This window comes from Erpetoichthys calabaricus, chromosome 13, assembly GCF_900747795.2.
Source record: "Erpetoichthys calabaricus chromosome 13, fErpCal1.3, whole genome shotgun sequence".
NCBI classification, from domain to species: domain Eukaryota; kingdom Metazoa; phylum Chordata; class Cladistia; order Polypteriformes; family Polypteridae; genus Erpetoichthys; species Erpetoichthys calabaricus.
The window spans coordinates 1,496,280-1,512,500 of NC_041406.2; the positions used below are offsets into that span (position 1 = coordinate 1,496,280).

General features: G+C 48.3%; 1 protein-coding gene across 1 annotated transcript in view; it reads left to right on the plus strand.

Moving 5' to 3' along the window:
• Positions 1 to 11,759, plus strand: part of lars2 (leucyl-tRNA synthetase 2, mitochondrial) — a 173,181-nt gene extending 161,422 nt beyond the window's left edge. The window contains exons 19-21 of the mRNA XM_028817869.2: positions 3,720 to 3,831; positions 10,363 to 10,490; positions 11,416 to 11,759. Coding sequence (XP_028673702.2) covers positions 3,720 to 3,831; positions 10,363 to 10,490; positions 11,416 to 11,628 — 453 coding nt within the window. The 3' untranslated portion in view covers positions 11,629 to 11,759. The remainder of the gene's footprint in view (positions 1 to 3,719; positions 3,832 to 10,362; positions 10,491 to 11,415) is intronic.
• Positions 11,760 to 16,221: the final 4,462 nt, after the last annotated feature.

Here is a 16,221-nt window from a genome sequence, read left to right on the forward strand (position 1 = left end):
TGAGGCAACTAAAGCATTTCTTGAACACAATCCCTTCATTTCAGGGGCTCAAAAGTAATTGGACAATTGACTCCAAGGCTATTTCATGGGCAGGTGTGGTCAAGTCCATCGTTATGTCCTTATCAATTAAGCAGATAAAAGGCCTGGAGTTGATTTGAGGTGTGGTGCTTGCATGTGGAAGATTTTGCTGTGAACAGACAACATGCGGTCAAAGGAGCTCTCCATGCAGGTGAAAGAAGCCATCCTTAAGCTGTGAAAACAGAAAAAACCCATCTGAGAAATTGCTCCAATATTACGAGTGGCAAAATCTACAGTTTGGTACATCCTGAGAAAGAAAGCAAGCACTGGTGAACTCAGCAACGCAAAAAGATCTGGACGTCCACAGAAGACAACAGTGGTGGATGATCGCAGAATCATTTCCATGGTGAAGAGAAACCCCTTCACAACAGCCAACCAAGTGAACAACACTCTCCAGGGGGTAGGCAGGCATATCGATATCCAAGTCTACCATAAAGAGAAGACTGCATGAAAGTAAATACAGAGGGTGCACTGCAAGGTGCAAGCCACTCATAAGCCTCAAGAATAGAAAGGCTAGATTGGACTTTGCTAAAGAACATCTAAAAAAGCCAGCAGAGTTCTGGAGAAACATTCTTTGGACAGATGAAACCAAGATCAACCTCTACCAGAATGATGGCAAGAAAAAAGTATGGAGAAGGCGTGGAACAGCTCATTATCCAAAGCATAGCACATCATGTGTAAAACACGGTGGAGGGAGGCAGTGTGATGGCTGCCAGTGGCACTGGGACACTCGTGTTTATTGATGATGTGACACAGGACAGAAGCAGCCGAATGAATTCTGAGGTGTTCAGAGACATACTGTCTGCTCAAATCCAGCTAAATACAGCAGTCAAATTGATTCATGATAGAGATGGACAATGACCCAAAACATACAGCCAAAGCAACCCAGGAGTTTATTAAAGCAAAGAAGTGGACAATTCTTGAATGGCCAAGTCAGTCACCTGATCTTAACCCAACTGAGCAGGCATTTCACTTGTTGAAGACTAAACTTCAGACAGAAAGGCCCACAAACAAACAGCAACTGAAAGTAAAGGCCTGGCAGAGCATTCAAAAGGAGGAAACCCAACATCTGGTGATGTCCAGGAGTTCAAGACTTCAGGCTGTCATTGCCAGCAAAGGGTTTTCAACCAAGGATTAGAAATGAACATTTGAGTTCCAGTTATTTCATTTGTCCAATTACTTTTGAGCCCCTGAAATGAAGGGATTGTGTTCAAAAAATGCTTTAGTTGCCTCACATTTTTATGTAATCGTTTTGTTCACCCCACTGAATTAAAGCTGAAAGTCTGCACTTCAACTGCATCGGAGTTGTTTCATTTCAAATTCATTGTGGTAATGTACAGAACCAAAATTAGAAAAAAGTTGTCTCTGTCCAAATATTTATGGACCTAACTGTATATGACATACATACACATACAGCTGTGGTCGACACTCCTGGCAGCCTGTCATTTTAAGTCGGTCCTTTCCAGTATCTTCAGACATAACTGGAAATGCACCAACATTTGGTCTTTAGAATATTTGAATAGAACGTACCAAGCTGTGCAGCACAAACAAGATCTGCAGAAGATGACGTTGTGACCTGGACAGTGTACAAGACCTCCTTTTGTAGAGCGATGCCATGATGTCCGCCACCTGACTGCGCCTTCCAAAAGCATCTTGCCCATTTCTGCTGGCTGTTTCTCAGTTTGTTCTGCTCTCAGGTGTTTTCAGGATTCCTTTTGCCATTAGTAGATTTGAGCTCTTTGCAGAGATTTTCAATCGGATTGAGATGAGGACTCACTGCTGGCCCATCTCTTTACTCCCTTTTAACTACTCTTCTGTGTTTGGGGGTCCCCTGATCTCTGACACTGGGCAGCATATGCCCAGCTAATCCTCTGATTTCATAGCCTCCCTTAATATGTTCAAGGCCTCCAAGCTGTTGGTTTGGCCTCTGAAATACAAAACAGAAACACTTTGTAAAATATAGATATGACAGAGCTATAAAGGTGTAAGGTAGATAAATGTATATAAAGGGCATTATACAATGAGGGGTGTGAAAGGTACAGTAATGAATGGATGGATGGATAGACAGACAGAAATGAAGGACACTGAATAATATACAGTATACTGTCGAAACGGGGCCTAGAAGAGAAGTTCAATCCCCCTTGAAGCTTCTTTGATGCTGATCAGCAGAAACAGACACTTTAATGTCAAAATGAAGACAGTGCAGCCACGTTTGTCGAGGGTTTCCACAAGAGTTCAAAATGCGGCTTACCAGGGAAGTTCAATCAATTAGTGGGACTCGAGTGCAAAAACACTTCACAGTAATAAGTGTATTCATTTTAAAAATTTAGTGACATTCCAAACAAACAGCTCTCAACACAAATAGTGAAGAAGGTTGACAATCCACACAAAAACGGTCTTCTGGCCTACGATGTTTCATTTAAGGCTCACATGTTACGGTTACAGTTCTTAAGGTTTCCATATGTTTTAAAGTTTCCACACACACTGGAGTCCAAGCACATAACATACGCAGGTAACGGTCAGAGGGCTGTACGCCTTTATACCTTTCTGTCCTCAGTTCAGGCTTCTGTGTAGTTGTCTACCCGCAGTCTCCGATGACTCAGGTGTCTAAACAGCAGAGCGTTAAGGATATCTCACTAACTTGTGAGCTTACAGGGGGTAAACACCGAATCTGGGAGTCTGTCCTTTAGAGCAGGCCATCCACAAAACAACTGAAGACCACCAGTGAAGGGAGAGACCTCTGAGAACTCTGAAGGAGTCACAAGTTACAGTGGCTAACATTGGACAGACTGGGCAAGTAGCTGTGCCACCAGTGCTTCACCAGCTGCAACTTTATAGGAGAGTGGCAAAGAGAAAAAAAAAAGCTCAGGACATCTCAGTAGAAGGAGCATGGGGGTGGTGGGATGAGACCAGAATGGAGCTTTTGAATGATCAGACTAAACGCCATGGTACACTGCACATCATCAGAGACACAACATCCTCACCGTGAAGCATGGCGGTGGCAGCATCAGGTTGTGGGGATGCTTCTCTGCAGCAGGCCCCCGAAGGTAAAATACGCAGGAATCCTGGAAGAAAACCTGATGGAGTCTGCAAGGAACCTGTGCCTTGGGAGAAGACAACGAGCCCCAGCATAAAGCCAAAGTGATACAGGAAGGGCCTCAAAACAACAATGTTCTGGAAGGGCCGAGTCAGAGTCCAGCTGTCAGTCCAATGGAGAAAGTGTGCGCTGGACAAGGCCGTTCACTCACAAATGAACATGACACCTGACAGAGCCGGAGCAGTTCTGTGATAAAGAATGGAGGAAAAATGGCGGAGTTGATAGATGAAGACCTGAGGAAGGAGATGGCTGACATCTGATAATACTGACGTGAAGGGCGTATCAGTTCTTTTGTGTTTTCTCTTTGTAATGATTTACTTTGCAGACATTTGTTTTCACTTTGACATTAAAGTCTTTTTTTTCTGTTGATCAAATCAAATCCACTGTGGTTTTATATCAATACAGTTAGAACAGTATCGAGGGGGTGAACTTGACCTGCCCGTTGAGCTCTGGCCGTCCCAGGACTTCATGAACGTTGCAGCAGTTTTCTGGTTTCGGATGTACCTGCCATCTTCAATGCTGTTGTCACCTTTTGTTTCTGCAGCAAGCCTCCCAGAGGGTCATTCTTCACGATGCCGAGTTTGAAGACGCCTTGGCTGCTTTGTGCGTGATGGCAGCGCCTTTGGCACCACACATCACTTCAGAGATGTGGAGAGGTAACTGCATTATGAGAGGGGAGCAGGACGGCCTGTGAAAATGCAGAGGTTCAAACAGAAATGTGTCAGAGTAAATAAGCGTCAGCTAATGATAAAGAAGGAGCAGAGCGTAGACAAAGACACAAGAGAGAAATGAGAGCATTAATGTCTGCCGCAGGAGTTACACAAGTGAACATTTAAGTCCGAAGGGTCAAACACTCACATGGAAACGCGTTGCATCAGATACACGGGCCGAGGTGTAGAAGGACAAATCCATCAGAGGGAGCTGTACAACAGAAATGGGCGCAGCACTGGTCTGGGGGTCCTGGACTCAAATATTGTTGGGCATGTGGGGTTGGTTCCTGCCTTGCATCGAGTGCTGCCAGCATAGGCTGCATCACCCTGTGACCCTGACCTTGATTAATTGGGTTTATGAATATTCTGTTATTGTCAGAAGGGGCGGAGCTTGGGGGAGAGAGTTCTGCTGCTAGATGGGGCGGAGCTAATCCTGAGGACCTGCACAGGAGGCGTATGTCAGTGACAGAGAGACCAGCAAGCCCTTAAAGAGCAGCACCTATGAAACCCGCTCTTCTGCTGAAATCCATTGGACTGGGCAAGTGGCTGCAGTGGAGGGTCTCAGGGAAAAATCCTGCCTTGGAGCAGATGGTGCGAGGCCTGAAGATGCAGGCAGTAGAAGGATTATTGGAGAAGCATGGAAGGAGCCATTTAGAATCAGAGTGACAGCTGAGGAAGGAGATGGCCTCCAGTAATTCACATTTGTGAAGGAGAGACGGGCCATTTGGCAGTGTATTAGTCTACCAACATCGGTGATGATTGAATGTCAGCCAAATAGAGGCGTTAAAATCACACAAAGTAAAGGTCAATCAACATGTTGTCATACAGGACAACCACCCATGGGCAACATTAAAAAATCTCTGAATATCAACGTCAAATGCTCGACACAGAGGCACAAATGAATGTTCATAAAAGTTTCCTTTTTGGTTCAGTTGGCAACGAGGGCTAAAATCTTGTCGTCGATGGGTGATCAACGTGATTCATGATAATCAAGACGACTCCTCCAACCTGGCGAGATGTGCCAGTCCATGAACCCTTTAAATTGCGTCACAAAAACGTCTGTCTAAAGGGCACAGCCTACAAACCCCAAAGTAGAACTGAAAATTTGGAGCTGTACCTGCGTACACCTGAGACCACTAAGGGTTCACGGGCCTGCCCAAGCAACCAGGACACGGGAGGGCACACTGGGCACCACATACTCCAAAACAACAGATTGCAACAAGGATATGGGTTTTGACAACCACTTTCTGTGTAATGCTGCAGTGTTTAACTTGGATTTTCACTTCATATCCCAAAGATGTGCTCATGTTCGAGGGTCACTGGTAACGCTGAATTGGCCCTTGGTAGTCTGGTCCAGTTTCTGTCTTACACCCGATGCTGCAGGATAAAAATGCTGCAGTTAAGGCGGACTCTGAATGCCCCATATCCCCCAGCAGATGGCACTGTTGTACAAAAATTCAATAAGCTACCAAATCAACTCAAACTCAACTTGCTCCCCATAGTCACATCTTTCCAGTTTTCCGTGATAAGCTCGATGGAACGTCTCTTCTTGGAGTGGGTGAACCATCCTTTTGCCTGGTGCCCCTTTCCAGGTTGCTCGGTCAGGCCCTTTGATCCTCGGTGTCCTTGTCATACCTGTGCTTAGGTGTGTGTAGGTGCGGCCTCGACCTTTCAGTTCTGATTTGGGCCTTGAAGGCCGGAGCTCTTTAAAATCAAGGGAGCCATTGGTTCATTTTTCATAAATCACTCAATTTAATGGGCGTGTGGGTTGGTCCATCTCACCATTTTAGCATAGCCCTCATCAATATTATGAATTACGTCGATTACTTATGGACAATATGATTTAGCACTTTGCCCATTAAAAACACAAACTGAAAAATTCTGAGTATTTATTTCTATTTCTTCTTTCCCTGTTGAGTATTTGATGTTGGGATATCTTGTAATGCCCTAGTGTGTGTTTGGTGTGTGGGTGTGTTTGTGTGTGTCCTGCGGTGGGTTGGCACCCTGCCTGGGATTGGTTCCTGCCTTGTGCCCTGTGTTGGCTGGGATTGGCTCCAGCAGACCCCCGTGACCCTGTGTTCGGATTCAGCGTTTTGGAAAATGGATGGATGGATGGATATCTTGTAATGCTGTCCTTTGACTCTTGTCCTGTATGATAATATGCTGTAGATCTTCATTTTGTGTGTAGTTGGTTTTCTGTCGTCACTGGTGCTGGTAGCCTAACACGTTGTCGAGCGCTTTGTCTGCTTACTTCTGTCCCTCATGCCAGGTTTACTGGAGGCTGCCTTCTTCTTCCCAAGCCGCTGCTCCTCCTGCTCTAATCTTCCACAGATCCTTTAATCCAGATCCAGTAAATGTTCCTGTACTGTATATTGAGGAGTCAAGTCAAGAGTAGTTATTGTCACTTCATCCATATACAGTAGTACAGCATACAGTGAAACAAAACAACGTTCCTCCAGGACCACAGTGCTACATAAAACACAGGACAATGAAGAATCCACGACACATAACATAAAGACACATAATATATAAGAAGGTGCATGTGAGTCAAATGTGCAAACACCGCAGAACAGAACACAGATATCAGATATCAGTCCAGTCCATGAGTGTTCAGGAGTCTGACTGTTCCACATTCTGGAGGTGATGGCCCAAATGCTTCGGTACTTTGTTCCCAATGGCAGGAGTGTAAACAGTGAGTGTGAAGGGTGCGTTGGGTCGTTCACAATGCTGGTGGCTTTCCAGATGCAAAGTGTGGTGTAAATGTCCATGATGGAGGGAAGAGAGACACCGATGATCTCAGCTGTCTTCACTATCTGTTGTAGGGCTTTGCGGTCCCTGACCGTGTAATTTCCAAACCAGACAGTGATGCAGTTGCTCAGGATGCTCTCTGTGGTTGAATGTTGTTAGAGTAGCTGGTAGAAGATGGGCTTTCCTCAGCCTACGCAGGAAGTAGAGCTGCTAAAGAGCTGGTGGTGTAGGACCAGGTGAGGTTCTCTGCCAGGTGGACTCCCAGGAATTTGGTGCTATTGACGACCTCCACAGTTGAGCCGTCAGTGGCAGATGGTCACTCTTACTCTTCCTAAAGTCTACAATCATCTCCTTTGTTTTGTTGACATTCAGAGACGGGTTATTGGCTTTACTCCAGTCCATTAAACGCTGCACCTCCTCTCTGTATGCCGACTCATTGTTGTTGCTGATGAGACCCACCACAGTCGTGTGTCATAGGTGAATTTTATGATGTGATTAGAGCTGTGCGTTGACTCAGCAGTGTGAACAGTAATGGACTGAGCACACAGCCTTGAGGAGCTCCAATCAAGCAAGATGACACCTTTATTAGCTCACTGAGCAGATTACAATACGCAAGCTGCTGTGTATCTCGCCTTCACATTTATGACATCTCTTCCACCTCACAACACTCACTTGTGGTCACCATCTACTGTCACTTTCCCCAACTCTGTCTGCCGTTCACAGCCAGGAGACTCGCCAGAGGCCATGTTCCTAAACCAAAGGATTGAAGCGGAGGAGCAGCCTTTGTTGGCGTTGCTCTTGAACGGCTTGCTCAGCTCCCTGTCTCTCACACACACACACACACCGCATGCCATTTCAGAATGGCTATGCACCTTTAGATCTCTTAACCGGGCCCAGAGTTTTCATTCCAAAAACACACCTTAAACATGTAGGATTTTCAAACCCTCTTATTAATCCAGTTGTGCATCATAGGGTTGTGTGGCCTATCCTGGCAGCACTGGATGCACAGCAGGAACCAACTCCACATGCCCAACAATATTTGAATCCGGGACCCCTGGACCAGTGCTGCGCCCATTTCTGTTGTACAGCTCTTACCTTCCCTCTGATGGATTTGCCCTTCTACACCTCGGCCTGTGTATCTGCCGTGTGACGCATTTCCATGCGAGTGTTTGACCCTTCTGACTTACTGGTGTAATTGCCGTACCTGATTTTAATGATTTCATTTCTCTTTTTTATCTTTGTCTAAGCTCTGCTCCTTCTTTACTGTTCGCTGGCACATTGCTTGATGTGTGATGTGTTGGCATTGCCCATCTCTGCTGTACAGCTCTGGCTTTCCCTCTGATTGATTTGTCCTTCTACATCTCCAACCCTGTACTTGATGTGAGTGTTCAGCCCTTTTTATTTCTGCACTTGTGTATTTGTCGTTTACTATTTTCTGGCTCTTTTTCTGAACTCCACTCCTTTTATTACTTTCTGACAGCGTCTCTCCCCAAAGTCCATGTGGCCCTACTGGAATGCCAGGCACACCATTGTTAGAATGTTATTTAATAACGTGGTTCATTAATTGGTTTGTTAAACGAATTCAATTCATTTTCGTTGTAATTTTTTTGACATTTAATGTAGAAATTGATCTGTAGTACATTGACTTTGGGAGTCTGAGTGTCACTTTCTTGTAAATTCACGTCTCCTTTCTCTTTTCCTGAACATTTCCACAGTTCTTGCCATTCTTGCCGCCATTCCGTCTGTTTGTTTTGTGACGCCCCCGGGGCGCCGTCACATCAGTAGTAGCCGCGTGTGTCCCGTTTAGTCAAATCGAGGGCTGCTGTTGTTGGCTTTGTTTTGTTTTGCACCTTCACCTTTAGGTGACAATTGTGACACGTGCCAACTGTCACTGCACACTAAGCCAAATGGATGCCCACGCTTGATTAAAATGCCAGTGTGTCCCAGGCCAATCACAGCCACCGCTCCTGTTTATGTGGTGAGTGGGCGCGTGGGCAGGATGGAAGTGGGGTGAGTAACCGGGCGGCGTGCCAGGCTGGGCCCCGTCAAGCATCCCGCAGTGAGCGGACACCGCAGCTGAGCGCGCTTCCTTATTCAGGGCCCCTGACGGGATGAGGAAACGCATATCCTTCCTGAAGCCTTGTGTCCCGGAACTGCAGTTACTAATTCAGGCACAGGTTGTGGGTCGTGGGTCATGGGGGGGCTCTTGCTGACCATTTGCCAGGGGATGTTTAGCTGAGCTAGAAGGTGCCTGGAGCTTTCATTTTCGACTTGATTAAATCACACAAGCACACTGTGACAGTCAGGGCGAGCGGGACAATGGGCCAGTCAGCGGTTACTGCATTGGGGTGACTCTGGGATTTGGGTTTAGGAAGTGAAAGGGAGATTTCAATGTGCGTAAAAGTAAAACTTGTATGTGTGTGTGAAGAAGGAGCTCAGATTGTGGAGTGCAGGATCCTGGGCAGCTTCACCTCCCCTTGACGTTTGTAAAGCAGGAGTTTCTTTATTCAAGGAACAAAGTTATCCAATGTCCCCCAACCCCTCCATAGTTTCAATACTTGACTGCAACTATAATTTGTTCTTCATCTTCCTCATCGCCCGCTCTTCTTTGCAGAAGTGCTTGAATTCAGACACATCTGGCGGGTCTGCACGCGTCACCTTCTCATTTCAGGTCCTGCCACAGCATCTCAGTTGGGTTCAAGTCAGGACTCCAAAATGTCTGAGCCATTCGGTTGTTGACTTACTTTATCGCTTTTGCTCTTCATCCTTGCTGCGTAACCCGATTGACACTTCAGCTTCAGGGATGGGACAGATAAACTGGAAAAGTACCCAAATCTGCTTTCCTTCAATAACGTTACATCTTCTGAAGTATCCCGTCACACCACCCCCATGTTTTATTGCAGGTCTGATGCTCTTACCATCCAGCACTAGACATGGTGGCCCTGTGTCATACTCTGGACTCGTCTGTCATTATTCCAAAAAGCCTGGGGATCGCCTGTCTCTCTCTGTTTCTTTGTTCTGATGTTCCTCTTTGGCTCCTCTGTCAGCATCATATCAGAAGAACGTGAGACCCTCTGTCCAAAATGGACCTGGACCTCTCAACATGATAATGACAATGAGGCACTCTAGTAAACCCACCAAGGAGTGGCTCAAAAATAGGAAATGGGGGCTATGGACTGCCCCTAGTCAAAGCTCTGATTTGAATCCCACCAAAATGTTGGGGGGGGGGGGGCGGGGGGGGGTTGAAATGGGCAGGACATGCAAGAAAGCAATGTGCACAATTCAGTTTTGTCCTTTGATTTACTTTGCCGTGCGTCTTGAGGAACAGAAGGTGCACCTCCATTGGCGCAGCTCTAAGTCTGCTGAGGGCACCCCCTGAGCTCCATGACTTCATCATGACGAAGTCTTAAAAATTGGATCCATCGGAAAGAGAAAGATCCGGACAGGCCGAGGCTCTTCTCCATCCGGGCTGTGCGGGTGCAGATATCCTCACAGGTGGCACAGTGGTAGTGCTGCTGCTTTGCAGTAAGGAGACTGTGGAAGATTGTGGGTTCGCTTCCCGGTTCCTCCCTGTGTGGATAGCGCTTTGAGTACTGAGAAAAGCGCTAAATAAATGTAATGAATTATTATTATTTATTATTATTATATCGAGGTGGTCCCCGGAGTCCTTGTTGTGTGTAGCACCCCAGTGCGGCCCCTGATTGTTCTCTTTCTTCTCTTTGAATTCAGGTCTGTCGCAGGTCCAGAACAAGCTGACAACGGGCTGGCAGTGGGACTCGGACGTTCTGCTTCAGCGATGGCCTGCTGTGGACCCCGAGTACCAGAAGCAGCCCGATGTGGTGGAGGTGACCATTCGGGTGAGCACTTTGGGGATCGACTGGAGTGCTTTGGCTGACCCCTGCTCTTCCTTGTCAGACGTTCTCTTGTTGCTTAGTTAAGGATGGCATAATGATTGGCACTCACTACTCCTAGAGCCCAAGTTCAGTTCCCAGCCCTTTTCACTGTCAGTGTGGGTTTCTTCAAGTTATTCAAGTTCTGTCTCCATTCCCAAAGTTCTGTTTCATTGGCCACCTGTGTGTCTTTTGATGGATGGACGTCCCTTTCAAGGATGGTTCTTTCTATGGCCACAGGTTTCACTTCCCTGAGGTGACAGTCCCAATCAGAGAATAGACAGATGGCACATAGAAGGACTCGCTGTGGTGCCCGCCTCCTGTTGGGCTGCTGGGAGATCCTTTGTTATGTTCCTCCTTTCAGATCAGGCCTGGCGAGGTCTAACGGGGAGTGTAGCAGTCACTTCCATGTTGCCTGCTCGTTGGTGGCACGTAGGAGTGGAGCAGGGCAGTGGCAGATGTTTGGGGAGGCCATGGAGAATGATTGTGGGTAGACATACAGATGAATCAAACCACACATTTGATTCATGGCTTTTGAAGGACACGGTCCTGATCTGGATATCCCGGGTTCAAATCTTATTCCAGTGTTTTCAGGTTCTTCACATTTCACCCTTAGATGTTTCTTCAAATCCTAAAAATGCATTGCAGAAACTGACCCTGCATGTGTTTGAGTCCTGCAGGGAATTGGCCCCCCTGTCCATGATGGGCACCTACCTTATGTCCAGCGCTGCCACAGACAGACTCCAGCCCCCAGTATACGTAAAACTGGATTAAGCAGGTTCAGACAGACCTACCAGCTTTATGATTCTTCTGTTAATGGCCAAGTCTTGGACTTGTCGCTGCTGTTTCTTAACTGCCGTTCATCACTTACGGTCCCCCATTTTGTCCACAGATTAACAACAAACCTTGTGGGTCCATCGGTGTGCCACAGAAGGACGCCAGGAATGCAGAATTAATCCAAGAGATGATCCTTAACAGCGAAATGGGGCACCGGCATCTGCGGGATAAGAAGATCAGGAAAGCCATCCTGGCACCCCGGGCGGCGCTCATGAACTTCGTGGTGGAAGAGGAGGAGCGACGGGCACCGGACTCGGTGCAGAACTAAGACTTGGATTGTCAAACAACAAGACCACGATGAGCAGGGTGCAGTTACAGGGTGAAGTGCTCAGCAGCACCACCGGGGGGCACATTGCGATCCCTGAAGGAGGGGAGTCCAATAAAGGAACCTGAGTAAGACTTCTTAATGGCGTTTACTTAGAGGGGTCACTGCAGGTGGTCTTGGGACCTCCCAGGCTTTGGTGTTGGCACAAGAGCAGGGGTGTCAAATTCATGGGCCCAACTTTTTTTTTTAAAGCGCCCCACTTCATCAATTTTTGAAACATGTGGACCACAATGACTGGTGGCTTTCTAAAAGACCCCCTTAAATGTGCTTTTCTCATACAGTGTAACAGCCCACCTGAGCTTGGCACTTAAAAGGACCGTTGGTACCTTCACAGTTGAACTCACTCGATGTTCTTCGGCTCGACACGCTACCAGCTGCCTGGCCTTGAGCCTGCGTGGGTCTGTGCCACACCATCTGCCACACGTTCCCCAGCTGATCCATAGCCAGGATTCACCTGCAGCCACTGGGGTTTGTCCGCGGTCTTCTAGAACGGTCATTTTCACTTCATTTGCATATTCGTAATGAGACGGAAGCTGACGCGGCCCACTCCGTGTAGTGTAACACCCCGGTGACTCGGTCTGTGACACACCTTGGCACTGCCAGCGAGGGCTCAGCCGGAGGGTCTCGTGGACCTTGCAGACAGAAGAGGAGCTTGTCTGTCTGATGTCTCGTCTAGAAAAAGGCAGAGCCTGGAAGGTGGTCCTTCAGCATTTCATACCCAGGATGGACCTCAACAGAGAAACAGAAAACATTCGACGCGAATAAGAAATACAAATCATGGGCTTACATCACTAGTGCTAGAATATTGAAGATGATGAGGTCATGTGGCTGGGGGGACAAAAAAACAAAATCTGCAGGGGTTCAATCGGCAAAGACTGGCCAGCCCCCTCTGGGCATTCGAACTCCCATTCACGGGCTTAACTCTCTCCTCAGGGGGTTTTAGGCTTCATCCCAGAGGATTTGACACCGAGGGTCTCGTGGAGAGTTGAGGCTGATGTACATTACATTCAGACATCGCCGGTGGCAGCACAGGACTTGGACCAGGAAAGGGGTGGACAGTTGTGAGGGGGGGGGCAGCGATAATTCTGTGCACGTCCAGCCTGTTAGGAGTCGAGTTCGAATGTAACTCTGAAAAGCCAACATAAAGAGGTGGACTTCTAGGAGGTTTTTTCGAATGTCCTCCATGTTGTTAGCGCAGGACAGCAAAAGGCCGCCGCTCCACTTCCTTTAAGCTTTGGCTCTTGGAGCGATAAATAAGCAGACCACCGTTAGAGTGTAGGGGGACCGGCGCTCCAAACTATAGGAAGGGGCAGAAGACTTATGCCATTAGTCGTATTTTACAGTCGGCTCTAAAGGACGACACGGGTCACCAGACTGGCGTGATGTGCTCAGGTGTTCTTTTGCTGCTGCGTTCTGAGCTCGCTGACATCTTCCTGAGGTGGTCCTGTTAGGAGTGCGTTACGGTAATCGAGGCGACAGAATCCTGAAACGTCAATTCATTTGTCAGCATCTTGCCGTGTTATTGGTGGTCTGACTTTTGCGATCTTCCTTAACGTAGAACATGCAGTGCTAGCTATCTGGCTAATGTCAGTCCGAGTCCAGGACCACCCCTGACGTTAAGGATGACGTTTATTTCCAAGACCCTCATGATTTCCTTTTGTTTTTTTTTTCATACTTCGTAAACTCCCAGCACTTTGGAGATGTGAAACTTCTGGAAAGTCGTCACGGAGTCCCATCATGCTGTGTGATTTGTCATCAGGTGGGCTCCGGCGATGAGACCGGCAGTCGCAGTCCTCGAGGCTGATGTCCCCACCCACTGGAAGTCGTGTCATGTGACGCAGGTGCAGCGCTTGATGTGTTACGGGGTTACGCTGCCACCTAGTGGCAGACTTTAATATCCCTGCACTGCACTGACTAACCCTGATGATGGAATGGAAATGCAAGTGGAGACACACATGCCAACAATGGTGTGGGCTGTGGGGGGGGGGTGGCAGCAAGGTGGCATCTCCTTCATGGCACCAAAGTCCTTGATGGCGTTTCACCTGCTCATCGGCCCGTTTCCTTTCTAACTGAAGGCTATTCGCTGTGGTGCTGCCCGCTGTGGTGCACAGATGAACGCCAGCGAACACTCGAGATGTAGCTGTGAATGGAAAGTACATGCGGGCACAATCTCTACATAAAGCACACGTTAAAGGGGGGCTTTGAGAAGACTGGTGGCCATGGTGGGCCTTACGTGACGTGTTTTGAAGATCCACAAAGCGGGCGCTTTAAAAGGGTCCAAAGACCAGGGCCGACTCGGACCAGCGGGCCTTGAGTTTGACCCCTTTGTGTGTTTAGTGCACCTGGTGACCTGAAACCTCACAAAGACGCCAGGAGCGTCGTTGATTTAAAAAAAAAAAAAAAGACGCAGTTGAGCGTGTTCACCACCAGGGGACTTGTCAGATTGGGGGGCACAACAAGGGGTGCTGTGTGGAGTCCAGAGACAGGTGGGTTAGGTGGTGGGGCACCCTGCAGCGCGCTGGCACCCTGTCCAGCTGCTTTGAGAGGCGCCATCTGCCCAGGATGAGTCAATGGATTGGTGGATGTTGGATCCCAGAGAGCGCCACTGTTGGCTAAGGGCTGGTGAGTACCCTCCAAACTGGCACAGGGGTCACCCGCATTCTCTTTTGGCTGTAGACGTGTCACTTCTGTACTCTGAGGTGGGCCTGGGGTCTCAAATAAAAATCACATTTCATGAGGCGTCTCCTTTGCACCCCGACTAAGAAATGGGCCAACAGCGAAGGACTCGGTGCAGCCCCCCCACGGCTCTGAAGTCCTGACCCTAGCGTGTCCTCCCAGGGTCCGTGTTCGTTTTTTTCCTTATGCACATGACAGGTTTTTCCGTCACCACTGACTGGCCCACTGAATGCAAGTGTGCCCAGTGATGGCCTGGCACCAGCTGATGTGGCAGGTTAGATGAGGGATGGGCAGATGTGTCAGCGGTGCGGACCTGTGGGCTGCTTTTCGTTCAGGCTGGCGTGGTGCAGGTGCCCCCAGATGAGCTGGTGACCCAGTTGTGTTTGGCAGCCTTATTCACTTGATGATTGGCAGCAGGGCGTGGGCCTGCAGATGATTAGTTCTGCATGAGTGCCGACCCCGGAGTGGCAGGGCGGAGGCAGCGGTGGCGCCAACATTAGCAGACATTGCCAGGCGGCGGCATTTCAAGCCAAACTCTGTTTATGTCCCCAAAGGCAAGGCTGCTGTGGCAGGGTGAGGAGGTGGCACTGCAGACTCGAGTTGGGGTCAGATGGTGGTCACTTGTGTCGTCCTCGGTGCTCACGGAGCAACTGGGCAGGGTGGGCCATAATGTAAAGCGCCACATGCAGTCTGTCAGCTTTCCTGTGCGCAGTGTCTTGTAATGAGGGGCTGTTTGAAGGGCGCTATATACACTGAAGTGTCAGTGGCTCATGGAGGTGAGGCCTGTGATTGGCCTGTTAGGATGTCACATGCCTGTTTCTACAACTGGAATGGTCCGGTTCTCAGTGGGGCAAAATCTGACACCATTAAGTGGTCTCTAGGGTGGGGATAATACACAAGTGAGTTATTAACTGTTAAAAAGGAGAGCGGACCCCTGAGGCAAACTACTGAAATGTCAAGTGAGGAGTGTGAAGGACCTCAGGGATGAAGTTCTTAACAGACGAGTGAATTAATTGAACAATAAGAATGAAAAAATAAAAACCAATCAGAGCTCCAGGCCTGTGCCCCCCAAACTCAAAAGGCAGGCTTTCTGGCCACAAAAACACCCTTCAAGGGAAAGGATAACCGTAAACCTCTGTCCGAGGGAGACCAACAAAAGAAAGTGCCTTTGTATTTTAAATGGATTTATGAAATAATCAAAAAAAGGACAAAGTGCCAAGGCAAGAAAACAAAAAGAAAACCCAAAGATCCGGCTGCAGTCGGGGTGGGAGCAGGAAAAGGACTCAGATTGTCTTTGTGACACTTGGTGACGTTCTGAACGGGCGGAGCCTTAGCAGTGATGCCATGGCGGGACTCCACCCACAGAACACGGGTAGAGCCTGACAGGCACCTTGGCAGGAGGGTTCTGTGGTCGGTGTGGGTTTGGGCACTTTGACTGGCACTGTGCTCAGCCTGGCATGTCCCAAGTCAGCAGGAGAAACTGGAAGTGAGCCAGTGTGTGACCATCTGAGTGGGATGCCCAAAGTTAGATATGGAGGAAGGAAAGGCGCTATATAACATACAGATGAAGAATGTGATATAGTAGATGGGAAAGGCCCTTTAGAATATGGAGATACGTCGGAGAGGCGCTGTAGCGTTGACAGTGAGTAGCCAGTGCCCCCTGCCTGGCACCGTAAGGATGTACTGCGGTAGGTGTGCCCCTTCCTTGTCAGTGTTGGCAGATGTCCCACGTTGTTCACAGTGGCACACAGTTCTGTTTTAGTTCTCTTCTGCCTCTGGGGGTCCAGACTGCGTTCCATAACTCCGCTTGCCCTTTTAATTTGTGTGCTGATTCGGTGGTCCTCCCTTGAGGTGATGTCA